Here is a 13,294-nt window from a genome sequence, read left to right on the forward strand (position 1 = left end):
TAGTGAGTTCCAGGTTAGCCTGGGCCAGAGTGAGACCTTACCTTGAAAAACAAAACAACAACAACAACAATAACAAATTGTCAGAAAAGCTCGGGGAGAAGAGGTAACTAGAAATGTCATGAAAATATGAATATATACATATAGTATTTGGTCATAGTGATTAGAAAGTAACAAACCCAGGGCTTAAAGAGCTTACAATGGTATAGAATGGTTCTCCACTCTCGTTTCTATTACCCCATTACCTATTATAGTAAAGTACTATATATTATTATTGCCCCACTATTAAAGTAGTTATTAGGGTATAAGCCAATAGCCGCAATACCTTATTTTGAATAAATTGCACTACGGAAGTTTCTTAGATACTTTTTATTATTTTATATGGATGTGGCCATGTAGAAATAATTTCTCTCATTTTGTTCAAAATAAAATTCCAAAGTGCTGTTATAATCCTGTAACTCTAAAAAGGTTGGAAAAATCTTCATTTGGAAAATTAAGGCAGGAAATAGTTTCCATGAAAGGTTTCAGTTTTGTACAACAATATGGTGTTTTCTTGATAAAATCATGAAATTGAAAATATACCTATTTTCTAAAAAAAATCTCTTCTATTGTCACAGTAAAGTTTTTGGATATTAAGGCAGGCTTTTATTGTTAGGAAAAAGTTGACGTTTCTACCAATGAGTTTTATTTTTATGTAAGAGCTGCACCAATGTATCTATTTCTATATTTGGTATAATTTGTTTGACAACTTCCTAAACTGGATGAAATGCATAGCAATAGATTACTTGATTAGGAAGTACTGAATTGCTACAACACACAGAATGGCAGCAAGTGCAAATCCCATCATTAAGATGACGATGAATTTATCACTACTCATCTCTGACATGGTCTTTTGATCAGTATGGTTGCCTTTTCCTTTGCCTCTACCACCTTTTCCATGCCCTGGCTTACAAGTTGAGAAAGTTGTACTGGGACTGTAAGGTCCCCAGACCTCTTGTATGCCATCAGAATTTTGATACTGGCGTCCAGCACAAACCTTGAAGTGATAGCGTGAATTTGCAAGGTAGTTGGTAAAGGAAAATGTAGTGTTCGGTCCTTTGTAAATCTAAAGGAAAAGGAGTCAAATGAAAATTTATTTTCTAACCCAATGAAACAACATTACCTGTTATTTTTTTACAACAAAAAAACCATGAATTCATTCATTTCATTATCTCTGACTTGACCTCATGTTGTAAATACCAAAAATGAACATATTTACAATAAAACTAAATTTTTATACTATGCATCCAATGTTCTGAGGAGATTTGTTACTCTATGTATTTTGTTTTTTTTTTTTTTTTTGAGACAGTCTCACACTAGCCCAGGCTAACCTGGAATTCACTCTGTAGTCCCAGGCTGGCCTTGAACTCACAATAATCCTCCTACCTCTGCCTCCCATGTGCTGGGATTAAAGGTGTGCAACACCACACCCGGCTTCTCTTCAGGTAATTTTACTCAATATAATACATAGCAAAAGTTTACAATTGTTAGAGTTTAGTTGTATTATATTTGGAATTAACTCATGCATTGTGGTCAGGGGAATTAGGAAATACTAAACAATTCAATGGTAACAAGCTAATTAAGTGAAAAAGCTAATTGTCCCCAAATAAGTATTATGTATATAAATGTTAGGGACAAGATGGGACTCTGGGATAAGATTTGGTTATTTTACACATCTTTTAAATTATCATACATCCTGAATAACACTTGATCCTCAGCTGTATATACAGAATTATAAAAAAATTATGTGTGTGCAAGGATGTGTGCATGCATGTGTGAGTCTGTATATGTGGAGGCCTGAGGACCACTTTAGGTGTCCTCTTCAGGAATGTGGTCCAACTCCAGAGATAGGCTATCTTATTGGCTCAGAACTCACCAATTAGGCTAGACTAGCTGGCTCACAATCCTTAGGGATTCTCTTGTCTCTGTCTCCCTTGAACTGGGGTTTTAGGTGCTTGCCACCATACCTGGCATTTTATATGCATACTGAGGTTTGAATTCGGCACCTCATGCTTATAAAGCAAGCACTTTACTGACTGAGCTATCTCTCCAGCCCTATTGCACTTTTTTTTTTTTTTTGAGACAGGATCTCATGTAGGGATGGCCTCAAACTTGATATTGTAGCTGAGGGTGACCTTGACCTCCTGATTCTCCTGAATCTACCTCCCAAGGGCTGGACTACATACTTGTAAGAACTACAAATTTTGGGCTGGAGAGATGGCTCAGCAGTTAAGCGCTTGCCTGTGAGGCCTAAGGACCCCGGTTTGAAGCTCGATTCCCCAGGACCCACGTTAGCCAGATGCACAAGGGGGTACATGTATCTGGAATTTGTTTGAAGTGGCAGGAAGCTCTGGCGTGCCCATTCTCTCTCTCTCTCTGCCTCTTTCTTTCTCTGTCTGTCACTCTCAAATAAATAAATAAAACTAAACAAAAAAATTTAAAAAAAGAACTACAAAGTTTTAAAGACGGAATTTACCTGTTCAGTTCCTTTTTCGCTGGTGATTTGAAGATTGTAAACTATCGAATCCCCTTTAATTGGCTGCAAAGATGTCCATTTAATCACACAAGTATTGTTATTAATTTGATGTAATTTAGGTGCTGGAAAAAGAAAATTTAAATTAGAGGTTTCTACTTTTCCTAGCTGATTGTGAATATATTGAAATGACTTATACCACACTCCATGGTCATTAAAAGGCAGCTCATGGGGGCTGGAGAGATGGCTTAGTAGTTAAGGCACTTGCCTGTAAAGCCAAAGGACCCAATTTGATTCCCCAGGACCCACATAAGCCAGATGCACAAGGTGATGCAGGCATCTGGAGTTCGTTTCAGGGGCTGAGGATCCTGACATACCAGTTTTCTCTCTCTCTCTCTCTCTCTGCTTATTTCTCTCTCTCTCAAATAAATAATAAAACATTAAAAAGGGCAGATCATGGACTGGGAAGATGACTTAGCAGGTAAGAGCACTTGCTACTTAAGCATGAGGGCCTGAAACCTCCAGAGTTCAATTTTCCTGCACTCACAGTAAAACAGTGGGTGTGGCCACACACATCTGTAACAACAATCCTGCAAGAGGCTGAGACCAGAGAATTGCTGGGGCTGACTGACTGAAAAAACTGTAGCTATGAGTTGAGGGAGACTCTGCCTCAAGGAAATATATGCATGAACAACAAGAGGCATGAAGTTTTCCTCTGGCCTCCACAGGCACTGGTGTACACCCATCTGTATACACACATGCATATGTCACATACACGACACATATACCACACCACAAATATTCTACACACACATGCACACACACACATGTGCATGTGCATACATGTGTATGCACCAAAAAAGCTGCTCATGTAGCCCTCATATATAGAAATATATAATTACACTTACTATTATAAATCCATTTGCTATACTATCAGATATTATCATTGTGCTAAAACTTTAATCAAAACTGTAAATTAATCTAGCATGTTTAGATTTTCTAGTTAGCTCTTATGTTTTTTGTTTCTTACTATTTTTATTATTATTATTTTGGTCTTTTCCAAGTAGGGTCTCACTCTAGTCCAGGCTGACCAGGAATTCACTACGTAGTTCCAGACTGGCCTTGAACTCATGGAGATCCTACCTCTGCCTCCTGGCTGACTTTGTTTTTTTTAAAGCAGTGTATCACACTAGCCCAGGCTGACATGGAACTCACAGCAATGCTCCTATTTCAGCTTCCTAAGTGCTTTGATTAAAGGTGTGTATCACCATGTCTGTATTGCACCTTTTTTTCTTTAGTTGCTTTTAAGTAATTTTCTACATTTCAGTAAAACGAGGCTTAAGTATCTAGTGACATTAGTCAGGAACAGAGGAAGGAATTATTATCTAAATTATGTTTGATTCCAGTATATTTCAGTGAGCTTTACACTGAAAATGAATGATTCCATAATCATGACTGAATGCATGTGGGCAGATTGGGAGAACTAAATCTCACAGTGGGGAAGGGAAAACAATTCTCAAGCCCTGGGTCCTGAAGACTGCATGTTGGACTCTCATGTATTATTCATAGCATGTTATTTTATCCTGCTGATAAGGAGAGTAAATTCATGCATTCAGAAATAAACTTGCTAACTTTACATAGACTTTTAAAAAGATTCATCAGTATAATTTCACATGACAATAATAATTTCTGTGTAATAATCCATTTGATAAAACAAAAGATATAACAAAAATAGATTTAAAAATACAGCAGTTATAAAAATCAAGAGCCTATAATTCTGTGCCACTGGCTCAGAGAGTAGGTGAGCTGCTTACTATCTGGGGGACTTACCCTCTTACTTTAAAAAATGATAGGGGAAGTAGAGACTGGATTAGATGATTATTAAGATATCTATAAACTATTGATAGTGGGAGTCTTATTAAATATTACATTGTCAATTAAACCCATAATTAACCATTGCCCTTTTGGTGTTATATTATTAACAGTGTATTTGAGTGTGTGTGTGTGTATGTGTGAGTGTGTGTGTGCATGCACGTAGGCCAGAGGTCAATATTGAGTTGTCTTTCTCAATTACTATCCACCTTATTATTTTTTTGTTGGAAAAAAACATTTAATTGAGAAATCCTGGCTGGTTGACACCCTTAGATGAATAAAACGAAAAGACCAGGCTTACTACATCACTTCCCAGCCACACTGGATACTCATCACCAAACAGTAAGTAAAGACCCAGGCACTCTTTCAAAGCCTTGCTCTTGCTACTGCAACCACCAGCAGCAGTGTTTCTCAGCCAGATCCCCATCTGTCCCACGCAGCCCTGGATATGGATCACAGGCACGGTGAAATCAGTTCCACAGCCTGCAGTGACATTTACACAGCAGGAGCTGCTGTCTTGGTCTTTGGTCATGCTAGAGGTGTTCTCCAAATCTGTGTAGTTAGCAGCCCCACCGCACTTCAAGTCTTCCTACCACCTATCTAGACTTAAAGCTGCTTTGTCATCTCTAGAGGAAGACTGCATCTGCTGCTGGAAATTCTCACTAAACTCTGATGTCACCTTGTCTCTACAGCCGTAGCTAACAAATGGCTGCAGCCACTCCACATGCATGATAAGAGACAGGAAAATGGCAAGCAAACCAAAAGGCAGTAATTCTCTTTATAGGCCCCACAGCAGCCTACAAAGGCTACCAGGAAGAGGAAGTCACCCACTGCAATGATGACCACAGGCAACAGAGCATTAGAAGTTGTCCCATGGGCAATGGCCTCATTTGGGACAACCTGGACCACTATATCCACAGTGATCAGTCACAGGCACAAAGGTCAACAGATGAATATAAAGCAAAAACTAGATACATTTCATTCTTCCTTTCACTTTCTTGGCTGCTGGGCCTGAGCTCTCTGGCTCTGCATGCTCTTTCCTCACTTATCCTGGCTCAGCAGCTCTCTGGATGCCCCATCCCCTGCTAGTGGCCACATCCCTCCTGTGATGTGGAATGCCTATGACCTGAGTCACCAGAGCCAGTGAGGTGGGGGAGGAATTAGCTCCCCCTAACCCTGACAGGGCCATGTGACTTCTACCCAAAAGATGGTTCCAAGAAGCTCCATCTTATTAAAAAAAAATTATTTATTTATTTATTTGCAAGGGTGGGGAGATAGAGCTTCTAGCCACTGCATACACACATACATACTACACTCTAGCTACATGTACCACTTTATACATCTGGCTTTACATGGGTACTGAGAAAATGAACCCTGGGTCATTAGGCTTTGCAGGCAAGCATCTTAACTGCAGCCTTCTACTATATTATTGTTAGGCAAGTGCTCTGCCACTGAGCTACAGTTCCAATTTCATCTTAGTTTTGAGACAAGTCCTGTCTCTGGCTCCCCAGTATTGGAATTATAGGTATGTACCACTTCACCCAGCTCTATTTACTTATTTATTTTATTTATTCATTCACTTGAGAGAGAGACAGAGTGAAAGAGGCAGACAAAAAGAGTGATTATGAGTGCACCAGGCCTTCTTGACACTGCAAACAAACTCCAGATGCATACACCACTTAGTGCATCTGGCTTTATGTGAATACTGGGGAATTAAACCTGGGATGTCAGACTGAAATCAAGTGCCTTTTAAACACTGAGCCCTCTCACCAGCCCATGTACCCAGTTTTTTAAGGGCATGCTGAGGATCCAAATGCAGGCCCTCATGCTTGTATGACAAGCACTTTATTGACTGAGTCATCTCCTCAGTTCATGTTATCAAATACTTAAAAATTTATTACTTGGGCTGGACAGATGGTTGAGAGGTGAAGGCACTTGCCTGTGAAGCCTAAGGACCCAGGTTCAAATTTCCAGAACCTATGTAAGCCAGATGCACATGGTGGCATATGCATCTAGAGTTTGTTTGCAGTGGCTGGAGGCCTTGGCATGCCTATTCTGTCTCTAGTAAATAAATAAAAAACTTAAAAAAAATATTACTGACAAATTTTACATATGAGCTATGGGAACTCAAACTAATGCAAGTTCAGTGTTTTTGCATATACTACTTACCTTTAAGTGTGGGTGGTGGGGTTTTTATTGTAGTGAAAATATAAATGTCAGATAGTGGTCCCTCACCAGTTTCATTACATGCCTGGATTTTAAATTTGTATTCAGTATATTCTCTCAATTTTTGCACTTTGTGAGTCTGACAGGTCCCATGATAAATGACAGAAAACCTAGGGAAAGGAAAGGAGATGAGAAAAAATAACATTAATTTCCAACAGTCATACATATATTAATAGCTCATTAAGTATCTAAGAAAAAAACTTCAGTGTGACCCAAGGAAACTAACTTAGAGCCAGAAAGTAAAACACAAAAAGAAACAAGTCAGGTCATAATACAATGGAAAGGTGCTGGCTTCCTTTAACCCCCGTGTCTTCTATTTGCTGGTTATCAAATTGTGCTAAATAAATGAAGACATTCTTTAGGAAAGGTAAATATGAGAGATGAACAATGAATATCATTTTAAAAAATAAGCTACCATGGTAATGGATACATTCACATCTACCTAGTTCATTGAAACTATTTTTAATTGAGATGTAACATTTTATTTTGGGGGCTGGAGGGATGACTTAGCAGTTAAGGCATTTGTCTGCAAAGCCAAAGGACCCAGGTTTGATTCCCCAGGACCCACATAAGCCAGATGCACATGGGGGCACATGTGTCTGGAGTTCATTTGCAGTGGTTGGAGCCTTGGCATGCCCATTCTCTCTCTTCAAACAATAAAAGTAAAATATTTAAAAAATATTTTTTAAAATTAAAACACAAGTGCTAAAAATAAGTTAGCTAGGACTGGCAAGATGGCTAAGCGGTTAAGGTGCTTGCCTGCAAAGCCTAAGGACCTGAGTCTGATTCCCCAATACCTATGTAAAGCCAGGTGCACAAGATGGATCATGTGTCTGGAGTTTGTTTGCAGAGGCTAGATGCCCCAGCATACCCATTTTCTTCCTCTTTCATAAATAATTAAATAAAATAAAACTTAAAAGTTACCTGCCAGACTGATCTCCCATTAATAAGTTGTAGCTTATAGGGCTGGAAAGTGCTCTTTTGTTTGAAGAGTTACCCCATTTTAGTTTGAGACTGTGGTGTTTATTGACCACACAATCAAGATGTGGAGGCTCTGGTGGTAGTGGTTTGGTTTTGGCTCTTATTGGTTGGGTAAAGGGGCTTAGTCCATAATGATTGATAGCTTGAACTCTGATTCTAGTGGTAGAAAACAAAATGTATTAATTTATTTTATTAAAGAAATAATTTCCTACATATAAGACTAACCCCCTTAGTAGCTCTACATAGAATGTTGACCAGCATATTATGCTGATTATTAGACAGATTTTCAAGAGAAAACTCTTAACTTCACATAACTATTGAACGTTATTGATAACAAGGAGAAATCGGCTCTTACCAATGCCAAATTTCTCCAATGGAGATTTTTTAAAGAACTATGTGTATAAAATATGCAATATAGATCTCCTCAAAATTCTAAACATCTTTTGCACTTATGCAAGACAAGATACAAGTCACTTACTTATATATGGTATTAGGCTGTAGATTTTTCAACACACACTTGGTTACTCTACCAACGCTCAAGACTTTTCTATGTCCATATTCAATATTATATCCAGTGATTGGAGAGCCATGGCAGTCTGGCTCCTCCCATTGAATGGCAATGCAAGATGATACCAAGTTGGCAGGAACTTTGTTTTCAGTTACATGCAGCATTGGCACCATTGCAGGAACAGATCCTGGGGTGGTTGCTCTGCCTGCTCCTCCAAACATGCCAACTCCAACTATATTTGCAGCCTGAAAAAAAGTATGTTTTGTTAGAGGTTTATTACTAGTTTAGGTTTTTGTTTGTTTGTTTGTTTTTTAGAGGTAGGGTCTCACTCTAGCCCAGGCTGACCTGGAATTCACTATGTAGTCTCCGGGTGGCCTCGAACTCACGGCGATCCTCCTACCTCTGCCTCCCGAGTGCTGGGATTAAAGGCGTGCGCCACCACTCCCAGCTTAGAACCATTTTTTTTTAGTGTTTATAAGGACTTATATTATTATGTGACAAAATGCTTTATGCATACAAAGAAAATGGGACTGGAGAGATGGCTTAGTGGTTAAGGCACTTGTCTGCAAAGCCTAAGGACCCTGGTTTGATTCGCTAGTACCCACGTAAAGCCAGACACACAAAGTGGCACATGCATCTGGAATTTGTTTGCAGTGGCTGGAGGCCCTGACTTGCCCATTCATGCTTCCCTATCTCTATCTATCTGCCTCCTACTCTACATATATTAAATATATAAATAAAATATTTTTAAACTAACAATAAAGCCAGGCATGGTGGTGCACGCCTTTAATCCCAGCACTCGGGAGGCAGAGGTAGGAGGATTGCCGTGAGTTCGAGGCCACCCGGAGACTACATAGTAAATTCCAGGTCAGCCTGGGCTAGAGTGAGACCCTACCTCGTAAAACAAAACAAAACAGAACAAAACAAAACAAAAAAAAGGTTCTAAGTTGCTGAAACAGATGCTGAAACTTGTAGATTGAATCTTTTGGCAAGTAAGGAATGTATGTAAGGGAAGGTATGTTATGATTATTAATGTGGCTACTTTAGGAAAACTATGCCTAAACCACAGTCATCAATTACTATATGAAGATTTCCACACTCTTCATGTTGGTGTTTTTCATCTGTTAATGGTAACCATAAGTTCACATATATTCAATAAATTTCCTGTATTTTAATTTTGGGATCATTCGTAAACATGCATTCTCTCAAAGGTAATATTTTGCCTATTGTTCAATGTTACAACCAGAAAACTGGCATTGATAAAGATCTACTGTCATTATTCAGCTTTGTATGAGCTTATTTGTCTGTGTGCTTATTTCAATGCAGTGACTACAACCATATTAATATAAAAAATTGTATCCCAGGATTCCTTGGTCTATTATTATTATTATTATTATTATTATTATTATTTTTGAGGCAAGCCCAACAGACTGGCCTTATTTTATGTGAGAATGAGACAATTGACCTGCCAGGGCTTCCGGCCACTGTGATGGATCTTCAGATACATGTTCCCTCTAGTGTGTAAGTGTGACTATGTGTTCTTGTGTCACAATGTGTGTCTGCCTTCCATGGGACTTGGAGAGTTGAAAAGGGGTCCTTAGGCTTGGCAGGCAAGCCCTTCACCACTAAGCCATCTCCATCTCTCCAGCCCCATGGTCTATTCTTATAGCCACAGTAAACTCCCTTTCTGCCCTCTTTCTAAACACTGGAAACCCATAATCGGTATCCATTTTTATAATTTTTCCATTAAGAATATTATATAAATGGAGTAATGCAACATAAAAACTTTACAGATGCTTTTTTCATTAATATAATTCCCTGAAGAGGTATAAATGTTATTGTTCATTTTTATTACTGAATAGTATATCACAGTATGGATGTACCACAGTATGTTCAACTACTTCTCTGCTGAAAGACGTCTGAATTGTTAAATTTGCTATGACCAGTCACATGTAGTCATTTTCTGTCAACATAAAATTTAATTTCTCTGGATAAATGCCCGAGTTCAGAGTGCATATTAAGTGCATGTTTAATTTTAAAAGAACTTACTATGCTCTTTTCAATGGTTATAATTTCCATCAGAGAAGTATGAGTCATTCAGTTTCCTCACTTTCTTAAGAGGATTTAGTGTTATTCTTAATTGAAGCATTCTGAATGGTATATAATAACATTTCATTGTGCAATTCCCTAACAGCTAATGATTCTGAACATCATCTCATGCTCACTTGCCATCTGTATATTCTCTTCAGTAATATTTCAATGTATTTGGCCTGTCTTGTACTTTAATTGCTTGGATTAAAAATTATTTATTTATTTGAGAGAGAGGGTGAGAGGCAGATAGGGAGAAAGAGAGAATGGGCACAATAGGGCCTTTAGCCACTGCAAACGAACTCCAGATACATGTGTCCCCTTGTGGATCTGGCTTCCATGGGTCCTGGGGAATCGAATCAGGGTCCTTAGGCTTCGCAGGCAAATGCCTTGACCACTAAGCCATTTCACCAGCCCCTGAATTTTTTTTTTTTAATTTTTGGTTCATTTTTATTTATTTAGTTGAGAGTGACAGAGAGAGAAAGAGGGAGAGAGAGAGAGAGAGAGAGAGAGAGAGAGAGAGAGAGAGAGAGAATGGGCATGCCAGGGCCTCCAGCCACTGCAAACAAACTCCAGATGCGTGTGCCCCCTTGTGCATCTGGCTAACGTGGGTCCTGGGGAATCGAGCCTTGAACCAGGATCCTTAGGCTTCACAGGCAAGTGCTTAACCACTAAGCCATCTCTCCAGCCCCTGTGCCCCTGAATTTTTAACTAGTGAACTTTGAGAGTCTATATATTCTAAATACTAGTCCTTTTTTTCAGGTGTGTGATTTGCATATAGTCATTTTCCACATGTAGTAAGTATCTGTTTTTTTAAATTTTTATTTATTTAGTTATTTATGAGGGAGAGAGAGAGAGAGAGAGAGAGAGAGAGAGAGAGAGAGAATGGGCATGCCAGGGCCTCCAGCCACTGCAAACAAACTCCACATGCGTGTTCCTCCTTGTGCATCTGGCAAATGTGGGTCCTGGGGAATTGAACCTGGCTCCTTTGGCTTTGCAGGCGAATGCCTTAACCACTAAGCCATCCCTTCACCCCGGAAGCATCTTCTTTTTTTTAAATCCCCTCTACAGTGTCCTTTGTAAAGTAAAAATGTTTGAGTAAGTCAAGTTTATCATTATTTCATTTTATGGAATATGCTTTTTGTGTTAAGATATATATATATATATATATCTTCATATATATATGAAGATTTTTCTCTTTCTTCCACCTTTTCCACATTAGAGTGAGAATGTAAAAGCCAAAGGAAGGGTAGGACTCCTTACAACGTGCTCCCTCCGGACATAAAATGGCCTGGATATCCATGACCTCATAGTGCCTGATACTACCTACACAAGACCATCATAAGAGGAGGAAACGATGATGACATCAAAATAAAAGAGAGACTGATTGAGATGGGGAGGGGATATGATGGAGTATGGAGTTTCAAAGGGGAAAGTGGGGGGGTGGGTATTACCATGGGATATTTTTTATAATCATGGAAAATGTTAATAAAAATTGAGAAAAAAACAAGCAAAAAATAAAGTATATGTGGAAAAAAAAAAGCCAGGCATTGTGGCGCACACCTTTAATCTCAGCACTCAGGAGGCAGAGGTAGGAGGATTGCCATGAGTTCGAGGCCACCCTGAGACTACATAGTGAATTCCAGGTCAGCCTGGGCTAGAGTGAGATCCTTTCCCCCCACCAAAAAAAAAAAAAACTAAATAAAAACAAGCAAACAACAACAACAACAACAAAAAAAACAGGGTGTGGGCCAGAGAGATGGCTTAGCCATTAAGGGGCTTACTGGCAAAGCTAAATGGACTCAGGTTCACTTCCCCATTGCCCACATAAGATGGATGCATAAGGTGGGGCATGCATCTGGAATTCATTTGCAGTGGTTGGTGGCCCTGGCAGACCCATCCTTTCTTTCTATCTGCTTCCTTCTCTCTCTCTTTTTAAAATACATAAATAAAACAAAAACAGGAATGGAGAGATGGCTCAGTGGTTTAAGGTGCTTGTGTGCAAAGCCTGGTGTCCTGGTTCAAATCTCCAGTACCCATGTAAAGCTAGATGCACAAAGTGGCCCATGCATCTTGAGTTCATTTGCAATGGCAGGTGGCCCTTGTGTGGCCATTCTCCCCACTCTCTCTCTCCTTTTCTTTCCCATTGCAAATAAACAAAAATATTTAAAAAAAGTTATGTTATATCCTGTATAAATTGATGTTGCTGAAATTAACAGTTTTGGTGTTCAAAAGTTCCAAAAAGAAGCTGGGCATGGTGATATACACCTTTAATCCCAGCACTGGGGAGGCAGAGGTAGGAGGATCGTCGTGAGTTTGAGACTAAAGAATGAATTCCAGGTCAGCCTGGGCTAGAGTGAGACCCTACCTTGAAAAACAAAAACAAACAAAAACATTCAAAAAAGGTATATAGTGGAAAATCTTATACCTACAGGGATATGCCTTAGTTTCCTTCCAGAAATGTCATATGTCCATCATAAACATACATATCTCCTGTTACCTAGTTTGGTTTATCTCTGAACTTTGATGTTTTTTGCAATCAGCATGAGGAAATGATCTGTATCTTTGTAAACAGCATCTGCATTCTTCTTCAGCACTGTGGGTCCCTTTGTGAGTATACCAGAATCCCCCATCCAGTTCTCACTGTGGGGCGTGGAGGTTGTTTCCAATCCCAAATGAAGAGAGTTTGCTTAATCACTACTCTACCCAACTACCTTTCACGTAGGGAAAGCACATTCAATTATCTCTCTCTCTCTCTAAATGTATATGTATTTTAATATTTTATCTATTTGTTTATTTTGTTTTTTAAAGGTAGGGTCTTGCTTTAGCCCAGGTTGACCTGCAATTCACTATGTAGTCTCAGGCTGGCCTTGAACTCAGTCATTCTCCTATCTCTGCCTCCTGAGTGCTGGAATTAAAGGTCTGTGCCAGGGCCGGGCGTGGTGGCGCACGCCTTTAATCCCAGCACTCGGGAGGCAGAGGTAGGAGGATCGCCGTGAGTTCAAGGCCAGCCTGAGACTACAGAGTTAATTCCAGGTCAGCCTGGACCAGAGTGAGACACTACCTCGAAAAACCAAAAAAAAAAAAAAATAATAAAAATAAAATAAAGG

At 39.3% G+C, this 13,294-nt stretch overlaps 1 protein-coding gene across 1 annotated transcript in view; it reads right to left on the reverse strand.

Moving 5' to 3' along the window:
• Positions 1–391: 391 nt before the first annotated feature.
• LOC101600466 (fibronectin type III domain containing protein 3C1-like) overlaps positions 392–13,294 on the reverse strand; it is a 67,721-nt gene continuing 54,818 nt past the window's right edge. Inside the window, exons 24-28 of the mRNA XM_004666959.2 lie at positions 8,067–8,341; positions 7,532–7,744; positions 6,551–6,717; positions 2,513–2,634; positions 392–1,102 (exon numbers count right to left, since the gene is read on the reverse strand). Of these exons, the coding sequence (XP_004667016.2) occupies positions 779–1,102; positions 2,513–2,634; positions 6,551–6,717; positions 7,532–7,744; positions 8,067–8,341 (1,101 nt within the window). The 3' untranslated portion in view covers positions 392–778. The remainder of the gene's footprint in view (positions 1,103–2,512; positions 2,635–6,550; positions 6,718–7,531; positions 7,745–8,066; positions 8,342–13,294) is intronic.

The sequence above is a fragment of the Jaculus jaculus genome, chromosome X (assembly GCF_020740685.1).
Source record: "Jaculus jaculus isolate mJacJac1 chromosome X, mJacJac1.mat.Y.cur, whole genome shotgun sequence".
Lineage (NCBI taxonomy): Eukaryota > Metazoa > Chordata > Mammalia > Rodentia > Dipodidae > Jaculus > Jaculus jaculus.